This window comes from Lissotriton helveticus, chromosome 8 (assembly GCF_964261635.1).
Source record: "Lissotriton helveticus chromosome 8, aLisHel1.1, whole genome shotgun sequence".
NCBI classification, from domain to species: Eukaryota; Metazoa; Chordata; class Amphibia; order Caudata; family Salamandridae; genus Lissotriton; species Lissotriton helveticus.
The window spans coordinates 1,037,543,925-1,037,568,241 of NC_136069.1; the positions used below are offsets into that span (position 1 = coordinate 1,037,543,925).

At 41.8% G+C, this 24,317-nt stretch overlaps 1 protein-coding gene across 1 annotated transcript in view; it reads right to left on the reverse strand.

Annotated features, from left to right (window-relative positions):
• Positions 1–24,317, reverse strand: part of LOC144773083 (F-box only protein 36-like) — a 337,880-nt gene that overhangs the window by 181,040 nt on the left and 132,523 nt on the right. The window contains exon 2 of the mRNA XM_078657882.1: positions 12,561–12,669. Coding sequence (XP_078514008.1) covers positions 12,561–12,669 — 109 coding nt within the window. The remainder of the gene's footprint in view (positions 1–12,560; positions 12,670–24,317) is intronic.

Here is a 24,317-nt window from a genome sequence, read left to right on the forward strand (position 1 = left end):
AGTCATTCTTGCATCTATGTACTAAGTAATACTCCCACCAAAGCATGCAAACACTCATACTGATACTAAGAAAAACATCTAATAACCTATATACATACACATGTATTTACTCATCAACCCATGCAGCCACTTATACACAAAGTGAAACACTAATACATATATTTAAATATTTAAGCATTACTCAGTAATATATGTATTCACTAAGATATTCAATAATATATACATATGTAACACATATTTATTTTTCAGAAAGACACACATTCACTGGATGGTGTCATCAGTGATGTCATGAGTGATGTAATATGTGACGTCATCAGCAGTGCATTACACGCGCAAGTTATAGTGAGTCCAACTAACTATAACGTGGAATTTCATTGGTTTTATATCAGTAAAATTTCCAGCTAACTATAACTGGTGTCAAACCTATGGTTTTTTCAGTGAATTTCATAGGTTTTGTAAATGCTACTTCCTAACTATAACGTGTGTAAAACCTATGGTTTTTTCAGTGAATATATATATATATATATATATATATATATATATATATATATATATATATATAGAGAGAGAGAGAGAGAGAGAGAGTGGGAGAGATTAGAAAGCATTACTGCATTATTGAGGAACCATTCAATTTCAGTATTCAGATATTTTGAAGTGTTAAAACTTTATTACTTTATCCCTAACTAGAATTCTGAGATTTAATATGGAATTAACTACTGCTTCATGTTGTTAACATATACTCAATTGTAGATTTAATGCACTTACTAATTTCTAAGTCCAATAAAATAATGTTGTTTACTTATTCTAGTTACAATTGTTAATGTAATTTTCGATTTCTGTGAGTTTTCTTAAAATGATCTTTTCTCCAAAATGCTTCTTTTGAATTTAAGTTTATTTGTATTTCCTTAAAACTGACTTTTCTTCAAACATTTGTTTTTCACGATTCAGTTTCTTTCAATGTGGTTTTGTTTTCCATCTGTTCACAAACCTCACATTGCCTGATGTGAATTTTAGGTAAAGTTGCATGTCACCTTTGTACTGATGGATAGTGGTCTTCTTCCTATCAATGAGGATATGCAGGGGATCAAGGTACAACATTATGAGGGACAGGATGAATCCCTGAGGGACACTTCAGGCCTCAGAAATGGGGATGCTAGAATAACTGAAAGGTAGGATATTAAGCACTGAAGGACAATGCTATCAAAGCCCATTCTTGAGGAGCAGGTGTAGAGTAGGAACTAAAGGGCATATTTACAGCAGATGTGTGCTTAATGCAGCACACATAGAAGTTGCAAAACTGCATTTTTTTTTTAAATGATTGTTTATGTGCAGGAAGGGTGATCGTCCTGCACATAAACAATCATAGGAAAATTGCTGTTTCTATGTGTGCTGTACAAGACAGAACACATGAAAACAGCAAAAAAAAGGAGAAATGAAGCATTTCTCCTTATTTCGCCTGTTTAAGTCCAGGTTTTCCCTGGTATTAATGTTGGCGCTGCCTCCTATTTACACTGCGCTTGTAGATAGGGAACACCCACCATAACACCCATTGCCCTCCCCTTTCACGCTAAATACAGCATGAACGGGTGCAGTATTTACAAGGCAGCTTTAAGCCATGTTAAGTGGATTAACGCTGCCTTGTAAATAAGGCAAGGCCCCTATCGCCATCACAACGTCACTGAAAGTGACATTGTGGTGGAGATAGGGGCTTGTAAATATGCCCCCAAAGATCAAAGGGGTGTAAGACTGCAGAGAGAGATACAGTAGGATGGCGGCTTTCTCTCAACCCATAATTTTATGTGGAGATCTAAATGTTCATGTTGACTCCAACTGTAATATTAGGACTACTAGAGACTATAAAGGCCGTAAGTATAGGACCTATAGAGCATTAAGGGAACTGGTATTAGCAAACGGGCTGTTTGATGTATGGAATAAATCACAACCTACTGATCCCGGCCATACCTTTTTCTCGATCCCTCACAAAAAATGTGTTTGTCTAGATTATTTCTTTATATCGTCATGTTTGTAGGAAAATGCTAATATTGAGCTATTACCACAATTGGTTTCAGATCACAACCCTCTTATACTTGAACTTTTATTTTTTTCTAAACGTGTCAACCTGAATAGTCAATGGTCATTTCAAAGGAATCTGCTGTTTGATGAAAACTATCTCCGATATATGGCTGAAATTATCAAAGACTTTTTTGACCCTAATAATGAGACAGCCCCAGTTCAAACTGTTTGGGACATCTTTAAATCCATAGTCCGGGGCGAAACGATTAGTTATTCTAATATTCAGCGTAAGAAGACACAAGCTGAATTCAAGAATAAAATCGAAAAAGTTAAAAACGCAGAGGTTAAATTAGTTATTAGTCTTAAAAATGACCAAGGTGCTGAGGAGGCGCAACAACTTCTGACTATTGAACGAGCTGCAGTATACTCTCACCTGGCTGATCAGGTTGTGCTCAAATACAAACAACATAAGGCAGAACGCTATGAATTAAGTGAACAAACAGGGAAAATATTGGCCCAACGGTTAAGACAGAAGGCCACCTCGAGTGATATCCTGAAAATCAATGATCTAGAGGGAATACTACAAGACTCCAAAACAGGTGTATTGAAGGCATTTAGGGATTTTTATAAGGTCCTATATAATAAAGCCATTAATGAAATTTGTGATGTTAAAAACCCAATGGATTATCTGAGTAAAATTGATAACGTTCAGCTAACGGAAGCAGATAATAATCTGATTGCAGCTCCTATAACTTGGGAAGAGATTGAATCAGCCATACTCAGCCTAGCTCCAGGTAAAGCTATGGGGCCAGATCAAATCCCTTTAGAATTTTATCGCACTTTTAGGAATATGCTTAAACCAGAATTGCTCAAAATATTCCATCAAGCTTTCCTAGGACATCCACCTGATTCTTGGTCCCTGGCTACCATTGTAGTAAGCCAACAAGAAAAGAGAGGTCTGTGGTAAAACAGTAACCACTTGAAGGAGCAAAGAGATTGGGAGAAAAATCAATACCTGACCCAACTTAGGTAGGTAAGAAAGCCTTCACACACCGACCTGGTCAGTGTCATGCTTCATCATCGGGCCCCACCAAAAAGTTCTAGTACCTTTTTGGTGTGCTGCGGCGCCAGAATTACTGCAGAGCAGGTTTCGTGAAGTAGACGTGCAGTGAGAATACTTAAAAGTGTCTGATGAGTATCAAAAAAATGTTTTAATATTAGATCCCTCATACACAGTTAAAAGTTATGTGATCGGAATGATAGCCAAGTGCAATGGTTTGGTTAATTCCAATTAGTCTTAATATCAGTCGACATGTTTCAGCCTATGAAACGGTGTTAATTTACCAGGCATTCTTCAGGACTCATGTTGTGTAATAAACCCTGGTGGTATGAGCGCCCTAAGGCTCACCCTTACCTAGGGACGTGTAAGTGAAAAGATAATTAAAAAGTGAAAAAGGTGCAAAAAAGGGGAAGAGCAGTTGCTCATTCCCAGTAACTCCTGGTTTAGGAGGATTACCGCACCTAAGGAGAAAGAGGGGACAGACATACATAAAAGACAAAACACACAATTAAGTAGTTGGTCTAACATGTACATCGTTGGTGCTCCAAACAAGTGGGAGAATAGTGGATGGCGTATAAACATTATAATTATCACCAACCTTCATACCCCTATAGGAGATGCCAGTTGTACGTAAGGGTGACGTGAACTAGAAGTGTATTAAAAACAACAGGAAGCTAAAGTAGTTTAAAAACACCGGAGTAATCTACTCCTATGGTGGGATCAATGGACCAAAAGGTCGATGACCCCACCCATCACCTGATGAAAAGAAGTTGATAAGAACGTCTCACTTTTAAATAAGATGCAAAATGCACCATGGGTCACAGAAGGGGGGTGGAGGCTTACTTGGCACACCCTGTAGGATAAAAAAAACAAGTACAATCCACGAGGTGGCAGGTTAGAGGTTAAACTATCACCCAAGGTACTTATCTTGGAATCGCTGTAAAAATGCGTGGGTAGAAGATGAAAACTCACGCCCTCAAAGCCCGGCACCCGTGTGGCACCTAGCTATTCCTCAAACTGGACCCCGAAGACAGAGATCGGGCTGCTTGCTGTGTTTATAAAGCGGCGCCGCGTAGCTCCGTCTGTTTCCGGGTTGGGCGTAGTCCGCAATGAAAGTGGGCGTGGCCATGTCGCAAGAGGCGCCTGGCTCGCCCGTATACTCAATGAGAGGTTAAACTCAATGAGAGGCGTGTAATGACGTAGGTCAGCAGGTAATCCAATGTCAGTTCATCCAAACGGATGATGACGCACCAATCCCGCCTTATGGTCCTGGAGTGGGATGCACTTTCAAGTTGTTATTGGTTACCGAAAACAAAGCAATGAGTATACTAAGCAGCCATACCAAAGCCACGTGGGGCGTGGTGTGAGTAACTCGGATAGAAGAAACTTGTGTATTGCAGGGACGGTGCACGTACACAGCGAGACAGGATCGCGCTGAGGGTGCGGTTAACTCCAAAAGCCGGTGGTGTCCATCGCGACTTTCTCGGTGCATCGTGTGACATAGTAGGATGTTAATAACTAAATAAATCACTCCAACCATTTTTAAATTATTGATCAATTTACAGGTGGTCAGTAGGGACAGGGAGTTGCATGTACCCAGAATGGTTGGTGTGTGTAAGAGCAAGAATGGAGTGTTCACTCAACTATGCTATGGCCCAGTGTTAAGATTCAGCAATAAAGGGGAGCCCATAATCTTCAGAGTATGTGGAAGCCACAAAGGAATGATCACAAATTGATATTAAAGAATCAATGAGAACAATCTTCTTTGTTAAGCCAGATTAATCTGGTTCATTTTAACACTGAATTCCAGGGAATGTCATCATTTAGGCCAGACAGATGAGTCCCCAGTCTGTACACCCAACGCTGCTCCTTTTGAAACAATCTGCTAGTTAGGTTTGTTGTTCCGGTGACTTGTTCTATCACTGACCAATCATTGGTGGTGTGATTGCTTGCTAAGAAATGTCTGCTCATTTTTGTTGTAGTCTTTTTGCATCTAATGTTGCATCTATGCTCACATATTTGTTGTTTGACTCTTTGAGACGTCATACCCACATAGCGTAGGTTGCAGGGACACGTGATAATGTACACAACATTAGTTGAGTTGCAATTAGTGTGTGCAGTTTGTGTCCACAGCTTCCCTTGTTCCGGTGACAGTGTTTTTGTAGGGGCAGTCAGGTGACACACGCTGCAGTCAGAGCATGGGTAATGACCCGTGATCCTTGGTAGTCCCCAGGAGTCAGTGACAGAAGTAGCTGTTGGTGGGGGTTGTTCCTTAGGGCGTGTGTGTACTAGCACATCCTTTAAGCTGCGTCCTTTCTTATACGAGAAGAGAGGTTTCTCCCAGTCTTTTTTAACAGTTGTTATCATTTTCCAGTGTTTATTTATGGACTTCTTCATGACATTAGATAAACTGTTAAACGTTGTTACACAAGTGAGAGGGATTGCGCCCTGGGTGCTGGTTTTATCCTCCAGGAGCACTTCCCGTGTCTGATTCCGAGCTCTTTTATACCCCTTTCTAAGGATTGCAGTGGGGTAACCCCTTTCCTGTAGTTTCTCTGTCAGGCCCCCAGCCTGTTCCTTAAAGACTTGTAAGTCGCTGCAGTTACGTCTCAGTCTTAAGAATTGGACGTATGGTAAATTTTCTTTTAGAGGGCGGGGATGAAAACTCGTAAACTCCAATAGGTTATTTTTGGCTGTGGGTTTTTGATGCGTTTTAGTTGAAAGGTTTGTGCCAGATACAGTGATTACTACCTCTAGAAAGACTATTTCAGTCTTGCTGATGGAATGTGTAAACTTAAGGTTTTGGTCCAGAGTGTTTATCCAGACCAGGAATTGCTCAAGTTCATTGCCAGTGCCTAACCATAGCATCAGAACATCATCGATATAATGCTTCCATAAGGATATGGAAGAGTGGAATGGGCACGTAGAAGGTAAGATGTGCTTAGTTTCAAAGTCTGCCACATAAAGCCCTGCCACACTAGGGGCAAAAGTGCTGCCCATAGATGTCCCCGTGCATTGAAGGAATAACTGGCCCTTAAATGAGAAAAAAAATTCTTTGAGAGCAATCGATGCACATTCAATAATGAATACTCTGGGAGTCTGGTAGTTCCAATCTATGGATTCCAAAGCCTGCCCCAGGACCTTGATGGTCTCGTCCTGGGGAATGCTCGTGTATAGGCTTTCCACATCCAACGTCACCAATGTGATTGTGCTTTCTGTGAAGGTTATACCCTGGAGCAGCTGTAGTAGGCTTTTGGTGTCCTTTAAATGTGTCTGGGTGTTCTGCACAATTGGCTTTAAATAGTGACAAGGGTTCAAGGAGGGACCCAATCCCCGAAACGTTCGGGCGTCCGGGCGGTGGCAACCTGTTTTTATGCATTTTGGGCAGTGTGTAAAAGTATGGAATCACACTACTGCTTGTGCATAAAAAATCTGCCTCATTTTTAGACAGTTGGCCCCGTTCCTCAGCTTCTCTTACCAAAAGTGTGATCCTATTCATGAGATCAATAGTCGGGTCCCTGGTTAGAGGGATGTAGTTTTTCCGGTCTGATAGTAGATCCTGGCAAGTTTTCTCATAATCTTTGGTGTCGAGTATCACTATTCCCCCACCTTTGTCTGCTGGCTTGATAGTAATAGTCATACCATTTTGAAGTCTTTGGTGGGCTTGGTATTCAGCAGTTGTGAAATTACCAAAAGTCTTTGGGTTTTGGCACGTTTCAAGGTCCTCAAAAACAGCCTGTTCAAAGGCTGTAATAGCAGCCGGTACTGTGTGTGGTGGGGGGTAAAGGTGGAATTTAACCTTAATCCCGTATCACCTCGGCGATTAGCCTAGTTTAAATCAATTTTGTCTTCGAAAAAGGACTTCAGTTTTAATTTCCGAAAGAAGGCTGCACGTTCACAGTGGAGCTTAAACTTATCTGGGCGTGCGGTGGGGACGAAACCCAGGCCTTTTTCAAGGACTTTAGTCTCAGTCGTACTTAGAGTTTTACTTGACAGGTTGGTAACGAGGCTTAAATGCCGCTCGGTCCTGGTTGGGCACTTTTGCTGCGTGTGTGGTTTGCCACAAAGTCGTCCTCCTCCCACGTCACCTGGATGGGGCCTCTCCTCTTTCCGCGCCCTCTCCGGCCATTCTCTAAAAAAGGCGGTCGGTATTGGAGTATTCAAAAAGAAAGGGAAAAATGCTGACGAATTAGGGTCTTATCGACCAATATCTCTAATAACAGCAGATAGTAAAATTTTCTCTAAAATAATGGCCAATAGATTAAATGATATAATGCCTGTCTTGGTCTCAAAAATCCAACATGGTTTTATAAAGAAAAGGGACACTACGGATCATATTAGGCGTATAATTACTCTGCTGGATTGGGCGCAGGCCATGGGATCCCCAGTCGGTGTCATTCTCTTGGATGCTGAAAAAGCTTTTGACAGGGTCGACTGGGGATTCCTGTGGTCTGTTCTTACTTGGAGGGGGTTCCCTCTAGAATATATTACGGCTATTCAGGCGTTATATACTAATCCTAAGGCAGTCATTCGTATAGGAACCGATACATCCACACCCTTTCGGATTATAAGGGGGACAAGGCAGGGGTGCCCTTGCTCCCCTCTCTTGTTCGCGTTATACATCGAACCATACTTGAATACCTTGATAAAAGAAACTGGAATTCCTCCCGTTGTATTACACCAGGTAGAGCATAAAATCCTGGCATACGCTGATGACGTGGCTATTGTCACTACTGATGTTGCCTCATCCTTGCCCAAAATTACAGAATTAGCCAATGAATTTGGTGAATTATCAGGATATAAATTGTATGTTGCAAAAACTCAGATAATTCATTCATCCGAAGGCAGACCAGAAGGTGTCATATTAACCCCTACTGCCACATATCTTGGTATTACAATCTCTGCTAAAGTGGAGGATATTGTAGGGCTAAATGTAGATCGCTTATTATTGTCTACGAATAGCACACTAGAGAGATTGAATAACTTGCATTTATCTCTGTGGGGACGTACCAACGCAGTTAAAATTATTATTTTCCCTAAATTTCTTTATGTATTCCGTACAATTCCTCTTCTTTTTCCCTCGTTTTTTTTAGCAAATTAGACAGAATTATCTCTAGATTTCTATGGGGATATCGAAGAACTAGAAGATCCCTCAAGTGGTGTACTCTCCCGATATTAAGGGGAGGTCTAGGGGTTCAGAATTTCTGTCTATATTATTGGGTCATTATACTAAGACTTATGGGCATTCTATTACTCCAAGATTTCAGCTTAGATATAGCTACGTCACCATCAATCTACGAGATGCTTCTGGGAACAGAAGCCCGACAATGTCTCCTCAGATATTCAGAACCAAGTTATTATAAAAAAGGAAATTCAAAATTATGATTTCAGCACAACACTTATGGAAACAAATTAATAAGAAATTCAATTTTTTGTCCATACTTAATTTTTATACACCTCTTCTGAAGAATCCACTATTGCCCGAAATTTTTAACGATTCCGTCATGATTAGTTGGAATAACCGTAAGATCTGCTCTCTTGGGTCGATGTATCACGACGATCGACTCGTACCATTTATGGAGCTTCAGAACAAATTTGGTATACATAAAACTGATTTTTTCAAATTCTTACAGATTCGAAGCTTTTTAGAGTCTAAAAATCGATTATATACTGAGTCTATGAATAAAATAGATGTGTTAGAAAGCATAAAGAAAAGAGAACGAATTGGTGTACTGTATCAAATGTTGTTAGACAAAATTTCTGATGATATTGAAACATTTACAGACAAATGGCAAAGAAGCCTAGGGATTGATAGAATTGATATATCAAGATCTTTAGAGGTGGGCTGTCAAGTTTTATTTAACGGATCACTTAAGAGCCAGCACTACATGTCTGTTTTTGATTTGTATTATACACCTTTTAAATTATTGAAATGGAAAGCTATGAATGGTACTGATTGTAGTCGCTGTGGATCTCTGACTGCTAACTCAACCCACATGTTTTTTAGTTGCCCGAAGTTAATCCAATTTGTAATCAAAGTACAAGAATTTCTAAATATTATTCTGGACTCAACAGTCGTCTTATCACCTGAACTGGTAATATTCGGAATTCAAACCGATCAAATAGAAAGGACGACTGATGAAGAAGGTTTCATATTTATCGCTATGTCCGCATTTCGCTTTTGTATAACCTCACGCTGGCTAGATGCCGACCCACCAATGTATCATGACTGGCTATCTAAACTGTTAAGCATTTACCGATTAGAAAATGCAGTTTATAAATTCAAGGGTCGGAAGAGAAAGATTTTTGCTCAAAAGCTATGGTCACCTATAACAAATTGGATATAACTATGCTGTTTAGATATTAATCATAGTTTATTTTTATTTTTTTGCCTGTATGTGATTTATCGATACACTGTTGCTTTGCAAAATCTGTAATATTCTTTTTTCTTTTTTTTCTTTTTGTATTTATTACTGTGCAATTTCCTCTGCTATAAAAATCAATTTAAAAAAGGATGGGGAAACATGGGTCACAACTTTCAGTGCACTGTTGATTACTTTATTAGCTCCTGTCTTTGTGTTGCATTGTGGGGTTCTTAGAGAATCGTACTATTTTTGATTTACCATGGATTAGGCTGGTACCTATACTACATCCATGAGGCAAAATTAGATTTCCCAAAAAGTGTCCTCGTTATAACAGGAACATGAAAATAAAATAAAGCAGTAACCACATAAATCTCAGGAATGCTGGTAGCAGTAAATTATACTGCACAAGAATGGAGTATAAGATCAGTTGGACTTAAACAGTGCCAGACTCATAACAAAATGATACTACCAAAGCTACCGAACTCACGATAAAGACCAAAGAATTATTTTTAACTGCCTCTGAAATCCACAAAACAGAATTCGTTTGCATTATTTTATACTACCAGTTGCTCTGGTTTTATTCTACCAGTTGCAGTTTTACCCCAAATGTAAGTCTTGGCTTCTGCAACACATCCAAGAGCGTGAAATTATATTTCTATCAAATGAGTAATGTTGAAGGAGCATTTTTGTATATGCTTAAATGTAACTATCTAATGTTCGGCAAAACGATAGACTTCCCTTACAGAATTTTTGAGTTTCACATAACTGAAAAAGTTCTTCCTAATGTTATATTAATTTAACACCTCAACAGTAAAAAGCACTAAAACACCCGTTTGCTGCATCCAACAAACATTTTGGCTCCATTAGTTCCCATTACAACCTGTTACAAACAATTAGTACAAATTGGAAGAAAAGAAAACAAAAAAGGGGCAAACTGGTTTGCAAAAGATAATACAATGCGAGGATGATTGCCTAGGGGAGTTTCATGAGAGTACAAGGATTAGGTAAGTAACTGCATAAGCAAGTAGAAACAAACATTTGCAAAGCCAGTGTGTCTGGCATTGGCCAACAGCCTTTAGGCTTCATCAATGCTTGATTTGGGTTGTTATGGTATTTAATCTAAACTAAGTACATGACCTTTCATTAATACTCATTTGTTATTGTTTTAATAAACAGGTTACCTTATTCTTACACTAACCCCACTCCACTCCTGCACCACAGTAATTTAATTTAAATGTTTCTTTATTGAAGTAAATTAGTATATACACTATTTCTAATCCAATTTTGATCCATTGCTTAAATTAAAAGACTGTCTTAATGCTAATGTCAACTATATATTTAACTCAACTTAAGTCATTAAGCCAAGATAAACCTAATGATATGCAAACTTTATTCTAACCCCAATCCTAACCCTAGCATGGTATTTTACTAAACAGATTTATTTTGTAGTTCATTCTATTCAAATATATTAATAATAACCAAAAGTAACGCTATTCTAACACTAACCCAATCTCAAACCTTAATATCAATTAATTTCTTTCAATTGATTACATTCATACTAACTCTAGCCCGCAATTAATCAAAAGTACATTATTGCAAAATATTGGCTGACAATTTGTAACGCAAATATTTTATTGTACATCGTTTAGAAGCAGTTTTGCTGATGTTCTGTGTGTGCAACTATTAGTAAACAAAGTCAAAGTAAGGGTGCTTTCAAATTAACTGCAGGAAAATAAATGTTGGACTAAGTAAAGAGGGTGAAGTAAAGGTCAAATGCCTGGTGAGGCACATGTGTGAACAGGGTGTACATTTTTTGCTGTAGGTTCAATGTGTTGTGATCTTGATATATTGTTTGTTGGTTCTTCATTGATGCATGGTATTCTTGTATTGGAGCCTGCATGAGGTATTTTTGCATTTGTAATTCAATATTAGCTAGCCTGATTTCTGGTGGCCCTCTGATTGGCTGATGGATCTTTTCCTCCCTTCGGCACTTTTAGGACCTATACTGGTTTCGCAGTATCGCTTTATCTGACTGGCCAACCGAAACTATAAAGAAAATGTTGTGGTGGCCATTACAGGACTCTGGGGCTCGTCAGTTGGTAGTGATACCCTATCACCCATTCACTTCTGAGGGGCAATGGGGGCAGAGGGACTTCTCTCCCCAGGCGCGGAAAGAAAGTAAAAAATGGTTTCAGGGCTGCACTACCCGGGGACCCATTGCAGCTTCCCTTGAGGTACCACTCTCCTCCTGTAGGAGCTTGGAGAAGCTTACCCGCTAATGCAGTACCATGAATGGGGTTACTCTTGATCACTGGTATCCCTGAAGTACCGCTGTACATAAAATTTAAATAAATGAATAAAGTAAAAGTGGGTTTGGGGTCCAGAAGGGAAAGTGGACTTCTGTGGAGGGCTAGGCGCAGGGCTTAGATGGGGACCAGGTCCTGCTGCCAACCCCCACCTCACATGACCATAGGCAGCACACAGCAGGAGGTTGGCTGTCAGCTGGAGGTTATGCAAAATGCGTGGCCATATGTTTCAACCCCAGCTGTGCACAGTTGTAGGTTGTGAGCAGCAAAATGTTGGCCACTCGCAGTGGGGTTGGACTCTGTGCCTGGGTAGAGGCCTGGCCCTGCCCCAAGCTGTGCACCGCTGATGGGGGTTGGGTCAGGACTGTGACCAACCCCCGCTGCGTATGGCTGCAGCAGGTGAGTTGGTTAAATATATTTTCTTTAAAGAATTTAACTGTAAAAAACTAGAGGTTGAAGTGAAGTTAAAGATAGGTATGTCAAAATTCCACACTTGATGATGATGCATACAGTAGGCTAAGACCAAAGTGGTTTACAATAACATACTTATCAGAACCTAAGCAACTAAAGAGCACCTCTGGTTCAGAGAAGTTTAAAATTCATGGATGTTTTAACCATACAATACATCCTCTTAGTACATTATATGTGTCGATCAAATGCTAGTTCAGTGCCAAATGTTGTGCTTGACAAATGCTGATCAACATTAATGTCATGTAACAACCAAGCTTAACAAAAAAATAATAACATGATATACCATAACAGAATAGCACTACATAGCATAATAGTTGACACTTTTAATGATGGTTTAATACTTGCTGTGTAAAATGTCTTCCAACAAAAAATCACTGTGGGATTTTTTCACTTCTCCAGGTAGTGCCAGTCTGTGCTCAGCCCTAACAGCAATCCTCCAAGACCTCAAGATTACCTAAGACAAATAAAGAAAGGAATACATTTAACATGGAATCAAACTATTTGTATATAGAAAAGATGTATCTACACCAAAAGTAAACTTGTCAAGATACAGTTCTGTAAAGAAAGGCATGCATGTAAATGGAGTTATATTAGCCCAGAATTCAGTTACTTCTGGTCAAGCAGTATACCTTTACCTCAGCCTGAGCTGCAGAGTCCTACCTAAAGAGCTATTGACACCTCTGTATAATGTAATGGTGATTTGTATACTTCGGAAGAAGACTGTCATTGTCACTGCCAAAACACTCCTCCGACTGTTGGTGAAGTACGATGCAAACCATTTCTAGACAGTGCCTGAAAATCCTACGCATGATTTCAGGGTGATTTCTGTCATTGAGAAAGAGGGTGGTGTACTTACTTACTTAGGCCTACTACCCCGCCTGGGATATAGGCCACCAACCAGAATTCTCCAGCCAACCCATCTCCTTGCAGTCAGCCTCAAGGCCTTGGCACCAGGTCTTTCTTGGCCTTCTTTTCCTTTTCTCCTGAGGGTTCCAGGTTAAGGCTTACTTGGTGGTGTTTGGAGCGGACTTGCAGGGGGTTGCGACCTATTCAGCCCCTGCGTCTTTTCATGATTTCTTTATGAACAGAAAGTTGGAACGGCAGCTGCCATAGGTCGCTGTTGCTTGGCAGTGGATTTGGAGTCTTTTCCTCAGGCAAGCATTGATGAAGGTCTGGACTTTGTTGGTGGTGGTCACTGTTGTCGGCCAAGCTTCTGCTACATACAGAAGGACCAATTTTGCCACTGTCTGTGGCGAGCAGGGTAGCTATTGCCAAAATGGTAATGCTCCCTAGATTGCTTTATTACTTCACGAATTTGCCACTCTTGGTCCCTCTACATGTTTGTAAAACTCTGGACACTTTGCTGGTGGAATTAATATGGGGAGCGGGACGCCGGTGAATAGGATTGTCAAAACTGTAATTAGATGCAAAACATAGGGGAGTGGGTGTCCCAGACTTCAGAGCTTACTGTTATGCATGTCAATTACAATGGCTGACGTACTTGATTGTGGGCCGCAACCTGCAGGAGATTACCATGAGTCGGCGGGAATGGGATAGGGGGATGCTTCACACGCTTCTATTACCAAAAATAAGATCCCCACTAAATGCACCCCCACTGTTAAAAGTCGCATTGTTGTACCGGAAAAAGGCGCTGAACTATACTAAAAAGCTGACCCCGTTCGCACCTAATATTCCATTGCTGTGACTCCCTTTGCTGTTTGGGACAGTCACACCTAAGCGTATATCCATCTGGGTAGAAGCAGGTGTAGACACGGTGTAAATGTTATTCACAGACCATACATTGATGAATCATGACAATATCCGTGAGGGAACAGGGAGTACCGAATACATTATTTCTTCTTTATGCGCATATAACAAGATATGTTAGGAACAAATGGGCACCTGGAGGGGCAGAACCCCCGATACATGAATTAGTACAAATGAAATATTTGATGGGTAATGACAGTCATTTGACTAAATGGCTATATCGTGGGATTCGAACATGTGCTGCAGTATCACTACAGTCTCTTCGGGATAAATGGAACACAGACATAGGCCGTGAATTAACAGACAAAGAATGGAAAATATTACTAGAAAACCCAAGGAAGGTGTCACGAAATCCAAAGTTTAAGTTCATTCATCTTATGTTTGCACATCATGCTTACTTCACCCCCCACAGATTAAGTTTGATGTTTCCAGATATAGTGGAGGAATGCCCCCGATGTAAAAACGCCAATGCAAACTTATTACATATGCTTTGGGCATGTCCACGGCTGACAAATTACTGGGGTACAGTGCACACAATAATAAATGAGGTTGCCCCAGGGAGGGGAGGACAGTCGTTTGAGTACTACATATTAGGAATAACAGCTAGAACCAAACAAGAGAGCCCCACACATAGATTTGCTACCTTGGCATTGATTCTCGCCAAACGTACAGTAAGCATGAGGTGGAAAGCGGCAAAAACACCGTCAGTGCTAGACTGGTACAGTGAAGTGATCAGATGGGGTAAAGCAGAAAGTGCAGAAGTACAGAGGGAAGAACACAAGGGGCTGCGGAAAAAGCCTATCTCCTTAGAATGAAATATGATGCTGGAGGAATTTATAGCCACAGAGGTACAGTCACTGTAGAGGGGGCAATGTTAGATTGTTTAGGATGCTGGCAGGGAGTGGGCAATGCCAAAATAACAACATTGCAGCGCTATATTATATAATGGGTACCATTTGCAAGATTTAAGCCACAAATTATAACTGTTAATATAGTTATGCTGACTGTCAACATGAATATATACATGCAGAACTGAGTCTATGGGGAGGGATGGGGTGGAAACACAGTTAGATTAGGTTACGTTGGGAGGGACGTAACTTGTTACAGCGCCTATACTAAGTTATGTACATGGCTGAAACAGAATCTTGATGGACACTACAAGCACATGGAAGTATGTATGTGAAAATTGTTAATAGTACCAAGGATAATCCATCGACAATAGTACAATTGTTTATTTTATTTCGAGATCCACTACGTAGCATATTAATGGCAATCCAAACAATGTACATCAATGGTAGAAGAAGTTGTGTTAAAGAGAAAATCAATAAAATATGTTTTAAAAAAAATACAGAACAACCAATTTTAAATTGATGTTAAAAAGCCTGATCTTGGCTTGCGGTGTTCGGTCCTTGGAGCTCCAGATATTCTTTCGCTGACTGAAGGCAACCCTTGTGGTGCCAATTCTTGCTTTGACTTCGGCATCTGTGCCTCCCTGCTTGCCTATTACACTGCCCAGGCAGGTGAAGGCCTCAACCTCTTCCTGTGCATCACATGCAAGAGTGACTGCAGTTCTGCTGGTCGTGTTAGCCTTCAGGGTCATGGCTTTTCCCCTGTGAATGTTGAGCCCACATTTTGCTAATGTGGCTGCCACCTTTACAGTCATTCCTTGGAATTATAGATGAGTATGGGAGAGTAGGACCAGGACCAGGTCCTCGAGCTGCATCCGAGGTGGCCACTGGATCCAATGTCTTCTCCTTGCTGTAGATATGTTCATGATCCAGTCTATGGCCAGAAGGAAGAGAAAAGGCAAGAGCTAACAACCATGGCAGACTCCAGTCCTAACTTGGAAGGCTTGGGTGAGTTGTCCTCCATGGAATATCTTGCAGGTCATTCCCTCATAAGGATTCCTGATGATTCTTAAGAGTTTATATGGCACACTATCATGGTGGATGAGTTTCCAAAGGGTCTCACTGTCCACACTGTCAAATTTCTTCTCATAGTCGATTAAGTTGGTATAGAAGTGGGAGTTCCATTCCATCAACTGCTTAATGATGATGCGCAGTGTTGCAATCTGGTCTGAACAGGATGTAACTTTTCCAAAGTCATCTTGCTGATCTTGCAACTGAGCGTCAACTTATTCCTTTATTCTGTTCAGGATGACTATGTTGAACACTTTGCCCCGGTTTGATAGGAGCGTTATCTCTCTGTAGTTTACACAGTTACTCAGGTTCTCGAGGATCTTGATGAGATATCTCGTCTTCCAGTCTGATGGCACATGTTACTCTTCACAGATCCTTCAAAACACGTCAACTAATGTTTCAAGGTCTGCCTTCAGTGCTTCTGCAGGAATGTTGTTGAGGCCTGCTTCCTTGCCATTTCTCAGATGTTTGATGGCTTGCTGTGTTTATTCATTGGTTGGTCTGCTGAAGTCGATTGGCAAGTCAGCTGGCTGTATATCTGGTGGAGACTACAGCACAGGTCGGTTCAGCAGTTCTTCATAGTGCTCCACTCATCTTTGTTTTTGACGGTCATTACCCATGACTGTATTCCTAGCTTTGTGTTGATCAGGTCTTTCTGGCTTGCTGTATCTGCCAGAGAGTCTCCTTGTTAAGTTGTAGAGTTCTTTCAAGTTTCCATGGCTTGCTACTGCCTGGGCTTCTGTGGCAAGACTATCGATGAATCTTTGCTTGTCTGCTCTTAAGCTTCTCTTTCCTCCCTTGTTGGCTTTGGTGTATTGCCTTGAGCTTTCGCTTTTTTCTGCTGTTTTTTGGCTGGTGTTAACTGCAGCGTTATTTTCCTTTCTCTCATGAATTGTGCCTAATCAGTGGAGATCCATTCTTTATGCTGGTGTTTCTTGGGGCCCAGTACCTCCTTGCAGGTTGATGTCACTGTTTCTTTGATCTTCTCCTGCAGGGACCTCCAGAACTTCTTGGCATTGCAGACATGGTCGTTCTGAGTTTCTGTTGAATGATCTGGTGACACCTAAGTTGCAGCAGCATTCCTCCTGGAGCCAGTCTTTTCTGTCTGGGCTGTGTCCATCCGGTCTCACTGATGCCAAGCAGGACAAGGATGTATTTGTTTAATCTCCGCTGCCACATGTGCTGTTTTGCCTGTCTCTACATGGCCCTCAATCTCTATGTTCCGATGGTGATGGTCTTGGTTGAAAGCAGGCGCATCAGCTTTCTGGCTTTCAAAGATCTCTGGCTTTCACTACAAGGCATTATAGCTGTCCATGAAAGAAATTTCTCTCCACATCATCTTCTTCAGATATTGCGTAGAGAGAGTTCAGGAAATTAGAGAGGCCCATGTGCATGACTGGATTAAAGGAGGTCCATTTGTTGATTGGAAGGAGAGGTTGTTGAAGTGTTAGTCTTAAAGATCCAAATCCATGATTCTAGTAATCAACTAAACATACTACTCATTGTTCTTGACTCCACATCTATTGACCTTGACAATATAGTGATAGTCAATACTTGGGCTGCAATTGTTTTTCAGGTCGATATATGATAGAGTTAGCACTCATCCACACATAAATGAAGGAAAAAAGGAAGGTAGCCATGATATTTCATGTGAATCTTAAGAATAAACTTTGTCTAAAAATTGAAAAATGTCTTCTCTCAATGACAATGAATATGGATTCGAATACATACCTTGAATGTCCTACTGTTATTACTAAGAATTGAAGAGCTCTGCTTGATTTTGATTAACGTATTTATTCATTCCACATTTTTTTTTTTTTAAATATCTTTATTATAATTTTTTTCCACAACCTTTTTCACCCCCCAAATTATTACAGTCGGTCTTGCAACACAAAAAAACTACATTTACATAATCCAGTATTATACAAAGCCAATACAGGTACATTCTTGCATCAGAACACTACAGAAACATGAAAAAACATGAAAAGAAAGAATTGACCCTGCATTTCAACCCTTTCAAGATGCTACTATTTATCCAACCCCTTCCCTATTTTGCCCAGTTTTCCATTTCGTAATAGGTTGCCACATCTCCCCTCCAAATTTTTTTGCCCGTCTACCCTTCCTCTCATATATTGCTTTCTCTAAATTATATGAGGCTAATAATCTTGCTATCCAAGTTTGAAATGTTGGGGGTGTCTTGTCTAACCATGCCTGTGCAATACTAATTCGAAATACAGCTGCCACCATAAACAAAAACTCTGTGGGGCCATCTTCACCCTGAGTCTTCACCCCCATCAATATCAATTCATCACTTAATTTAGTCTTTATATCTAGTGAACTCACCAAAAAATCTTCGATGGCCCTTTTCAAGGTGTGCAGTTGTGGACATTGTGCGAACATATGTACTATATCCGCTTCAGTTGAATTACATCTAGGACAAGTTATGCCTTCCACCCCACCCCACTGCGCTATTCTTGCCGGCGTATGGTAGAGGCAGAATAGTGTTTTATAATGCTGTGACTGCAGCGTCGCCGAGCACAGTGCTGATCTTCCTAAGTCTAGGGACTTCTGAAATCCATCCAGGGTGGTCCCTACTTTTTCTACCCACTTCTTTGAGAATTTCTCTCTATCATCCGTTTTGAAAACATACAGTTCTGCATGCAGCTGGCGAATCGTGCACTGTTTACTTTGTTCCATATAATCCAGTAACCTACAATGTTTAAATCCTAACGATCCTCCCTTTTTATCACTCAGGTAGAACCTCACCTGCAGATACTTAAAGAAGGTGTTAGTGGGTATTTCAAATCTCCTTTGTAGCTCCTCAAATTGTATTATCTCCCCTTCTATATCCAAGAGGTCTCCTATTTTCCTAATGCCCCTATCATTCCATATCCTCATGGTTCCGTCCCTAAAGATATCCACCGGGAGTGTTTCATTAGATAGTAGTCTAGTGTATCTGCTAAATCTGCCAACTCCCAGTTTTTTCCCACCCCTTTCCAAATCATATATGCAGCTTTTAGGGTTTTAAACCTGGTGTGTTTAAAAAGTCTATAATCTATTGTGTTCAGGAGCCCATCAACCGCACCCTCCCCCAGTGCAGTTCTGTACACATTTATAAAGCCAGTCCCACCGCCTATTAATCCCTGGAAGTATTGCAAAGCTGCAGCCCAGTAATAAAGTTTAAAATTCGGAGCGCCCCAACCCCCTTTTTCTCGTGTAAGTGTCATATGCCTGTAAGCCCTTCTAGTTTTCCCTTGTGCCCACACTAGTCTATTAAGAATTGCTTCTAACTTAGTAAACCAAAATTGTTCAAAGAAAAGAGGTATGGCCCTGAACAGGTAAAGAAATTTCGGTAAAGTAACCATTTTAATTACATTTATACGTCCCATTAACGTCAAATGTAGGTTGTGTATTCTTTCTGTGTTGTTTTTTACCTTAACTAATAATGGTTCCATATTTATCTTCACTAATTCCTCCAAGTCTGCCGTCACCCTTACCCCCAGATACACTGCCTCCTTCACCACTCTGGGATCTGAATAGGATGTATATTTATTCATAATAATCTGGGTCTTGCCCTTATTTATCGAGTATCCTGACAGAGCCCCGAAGTCTTCTGCCTCCTGCTCTATTTCTCTTATAGCCCTCCCTGGTTCCGTAGTTATCAATGCCACGTCGTCTGCGTAGGCAAGTACTTTATATTCTGCTTCTTGTAGCACAACCGGGGAGATATTATTGTTACCAATTAGCCTCCTGAGTAACGGATCTAAATATAAGGCAAAGAGTAGGGGCGATGCCGGGCAGCCCTGCCTAGTTCCACGTTTTATCCGCACCAATTTAGTAAAGGTCTTATTTATTTTCACCCTTGCTGTTGGCTGCTCATACAATACCTGTATGGCACTAATATAACCTTTACCTATGTCGGACCACTCCATGACATTCCATAGAAACTCCCAGGAGACCCTGTTGAACACCTTCTCGGCATCAAGGAATATGGCTGCGACAGGGTCTCCTGCTACCTCGGCAGCATCCATTATAGTAATAAGCTGTCTAGTATGCTGAGTAGTCCCTTTCCCGGGGATAAAGCCATGCTGTGTCTTACTGACTAGCCCCTCGATAACTCTACTCAGTCTTTGTGCTAATGCTTTGGCATACATTTTAACATCCGCGTTCAGTAGAGTAATAGGTCTGTATGACCCTGGATCCAATGGTGGTTTATCTTTTTTCAAAATCACAATAATATTTGCCTCGCCCCAGGACTGTGGCGCTAATCTATGTAGCTGGGCCTGTCTAAAGGTCTCCAACATATCCTTCCCAAGCCTGTCCCAGAATGTTTTATAAAACTCGGCTGGTATTTGATCTGGCCCTGTAGCCTTGCCCCCTGGTAGATTGGTCACTGCCATTTTCAGCTCCTGCAATGATAAGGGTAGATCTAATTTGTCTCTTCCTTCCCAATCCAATTTCTCATGTATTATCCCTGTCAAATAGTCCCTACACCCTGCTCCTGTATCATCCACATTCTGGTCATACAGTTTCTCATAAAATTCCCTGAATACCTCCTGAATCTCTTCTGTTTTACTAACGATTTCCCCTGCGCTATTTCTAATTTCTTTAATTTCACCTGCTGCCAGGTTTTGTCTAATTCTAATAGCCAGTAAGGGTCCTACCCTCTCGCTATACTCGTAGCACTTTTCCTTCTTAGCAAGGTAATTCCCTGCTGCCTTCTCCGCCAAAGCTACTCCTGCCTCTGCTTTCTTGACTTCAATCTCCAATAAATGATCCTCTATGTCTATTGCATTTTGTCTTGTAACTGCCCTATTTAGTTGCTCTTCAATTCTGTCCATCTCTTTTATCCACCTATCCAACCTTGTTCTCTCCATCTTGCTCCTCTTTAGGGTATAGCTCAGGGTCTCCCCCCTTATCCCGGCCTTAAATGTGTCCCATATCATATTAGCTGGAGCAGAGCCTCTATTAATTTCCCAAAACTGTGTAATCCATTCATTCATCCTATTGATATATCCCTCTTCTTTCAACAATCTTCTCTCAAATGTCCAGGTATAAGAATTGGGCCTCCCTCTGTCCACCCTCGGCATGGTCAATACCAATATATTATGATCCGATATCAATCTAGGCAGCCTTCTTTAAAGGGTCCCAATTAGTTTATCGTTGGACACTAAGACATAATCTAGCCTAGTAACCGTTCTATGTGGTGCTGAGTAAAAAGTGCTCCCTGACCCAAGTGGATTGTATTTAGTCCATACATCTGACATGGCATTATTCTGCATCAAGTTGTTTACTGCATTGCATATTTTTCTTTTCCGCCCAACATATCTCCCCCCTCCTGATTTCCCCAGCCCGTGCAAACCATTAATATTAAAATCGCCGCAAAAAATTACCGGCTCTATCCAGAGTGCAAGTTCCTTATCTAGCCATTCGAACATTCCAGGGTTGTCATCATTTGGGCCATATACAGATACAATTGTTAAATTGCCAGCAATAGTTTCCACTTCAACTATGACCCATCTTCCCTCAGAATCCTCCATTTTTCTTCTGAGTTTATTAGCCCCTTTCCTTGCTAGGATAGCCACCCCCTTTGTTCTTGTATCCTGACTTGTGTTAGCCAATAACTCTTATCCCATCTGTTCCAGTCTAAATTTTTCTTTTCCCATAATGTGTGTCTCCTGTAAACAGATCACATCTAGTCTTAGCAATCTAAACATGGCTGCCGCCTTCTGCCTTTTACCTCCATCATTTAGGCCACATATATTCACTGTCGCAACCCTTAGCGCCATATTTCGTTATAGATTTTTCCAGTGCTCTTAGCCCACTTATTCCGTTCTGTTGCATATCTTATAAATTTCAACATCTCCTCCCAATTTGACCTTTTGTGCTGTTTTTCCCACTTTGTTAAGCCCTTTCCCTCCCCCCCACCCCCCCACCCCTTTCCACCCGCTGCAATCCCTCCCCCCCTTGTACAGGCAAATAGGTCAATCCGGACCTATGTGTTGACTGCTTGCATTGTAGTGTCACCCTCCCTCTCCCTTCCATTTGTACAAAATACATAGTCCATAGTCCATAAACCATATTCAGTTCCATGTGGCTTTTCTTATCCTACAGCATTATTAATCTTCCTTAGTTCCCCCTGCGCTGCTCCGTTAGCTCTTTGAGGTACTCCCCTGCTTTTACCTCAGAGAAGAACATCCTCGTGCGACCACCGTTAATGACTTTAAGTTTCGCCGGAAATGTCAAGTATGCTTCTGCGCCTTGTCGTTGGAAAGGGGCTATTAATTGTCTTAAACGCCAGCGCCTCTCAACAGTTACATGGCAGAAGTCAGGCCTCGTGAAAAATGTAACCCCCTCAACTGTTCTCTTAGAGTCCGGCCTGGCTTTTTCCATCACCTCCTGCCTTGCCAAAAAATTGCCAAAAAACACAAGCATCGCCCTGGGCAGGGTATCCTGGTTCCCTCCTTGCCTTTTTTTAATTGTCAATGGGAACCTATGGGCCCTTTGTACCTCATCTTCCCATTGCCACTTAGCCTCCGGGAAGGCGCCCTTTAATAGCCTAATCACGTATCCCCTTGCGTCCTGCCCTTCCACCCCTTCCTCCAGTCCCAAAAGCCTTACGTTGTTCCGTCTCTGGCGGTTCTCAAAGTCCTCCACTTTCCATTGCAGGTCTTCCACTATCTTTATCTGTTCCAGCTTGAATTTCTGCCAATCTGTCACCTCGTCCTCCAATCTTCCCATCCTTTCCTCTACCAGCTCCACTCTCCCCTCCACTTCCTCATACTTCTTGTTCATCTTCCTTATGGAGGCTTGTATTTTTTTTGTGTCATGCCTAGCTCTGCGGCTTTCTGCCCTGGCCTCTCCCTGTATTTGCTTTAGCATATTAACTAATAAGTCCAGGGTAGCGTGATTCCCCATCCCATCATCCTCACTTACAAAGTCCTTCCCATGTGCCCCTTGCATACCCTCTTGGAAAGTACCTGCTGTGGCGGAGTAGTCCCACAAAAGTTTTTTATTTGTTTTTGCGGCTGAACAACGTTTTGTAGCTGACTTTTTCTTTTTCTGCGCGTTTATTACGCCAGGTTCAGTACTTTCTTCCTCCTCCTCCGATGATAATTCCGTTGTCCCTAGCTCCTCTTCCTCACTGGATGAGCTTGACCCCTCATTAACTTAGAAAAATGTATCCCCTTTGCGTTCTCTTTGTGAGTCTAGGCTCGCCAGACTTCCCCAATTTGCATCCGGTTTCATCCCCAGGTTGTTGCTGATCTCAGCCTCTACCTGTAGCAAAGCGTCCATCATTAACGCGTTATTCATACCTTCCATCTCCTTTTGCGTTGACCCTCCATTTTATTTTACTTCTTGGGTTTTCCTCTCTCCCGTGCAATGTGCTATAGCAGGAGCCGCCTCAGCCGCCTCCGCCGCTCGGTCTGTCCCCCTCTGATCTTGCATTCTGTTCTCCTTCGCGCTGGGCGTGTTCTCTCCTATGCGTGCCCCAGGTTGCTCAGCAACTCTGATGCTGCTCTTCTCGAGGGGGAACTGCTCTGTGCTGCTCCCATCTAAGCAAACGCCATTACTTCCTGGAGCTCCACCGGCTCGTTCCGCCATCTGCTCCACAGTCTCCACAATCTCGACAATGCTCTCTCCGCCACCCCCATCTACCGGCTGCTCCTCGGCGATGTCCACAGAACCCGCTCCTGTGTCCTTAATGGGTCCGCCGGACAGAGCCGCCATGGATCTCTTGGCGAATGTTTCCGACAAGGTAGGCTGTCTCAACGCTGCGTCCTTGTCCTTATCTTTGCTTGATACGCCGACATTTCTGGTGTTCTGTTTGCTCTCTTTCTTTTCTCTGTCAGCTGTTATATTTAATACTTCTCCTTGCAGCGGTGCTCTTCGTGCTGCTCCAGCCTGCGCCTTCAGTTCTGCCTTCTTCTCTCTCTCGATCTTCCGTTGTTGCGCCTTCTGAGTTGCGCTTAGTGCTGCAGTAGTTTTCTTGCCCGGTATCGGCACTTTCGGGATGGCCCCCGGTCCGCTGACCTCCCTTGAACACGCCGACATTCTTCTCTTCTCCCCGCTGAAGTCTCCTATCCAGCGTCTAGCCTGTGCCGCTCTCCAGAGCCTCAAGATTGACCAATGTACTAGCCACATAGTCTCATGACTTCACCACATCTCTTTTCGTTGTTAAGGTCCTGCACCAAGCTTGGATCAGGAGAGGGAGTAAAATGCGACTACTCCCTACAATGCACTAACGGCCATCTTGCCTCCATCCCAGTTTACATTCGGGATTGCAATGTGTCTCTACATGGCCCTCAATCTCTATGTTCCTATGGTGATGGTCTTGGTTGAAAGCAGGCGCATCAGCTTTCTGGCTTTCAAAGATCTCTGGCTTTCACTACAAGGCATTATAGCTGTCCATGAA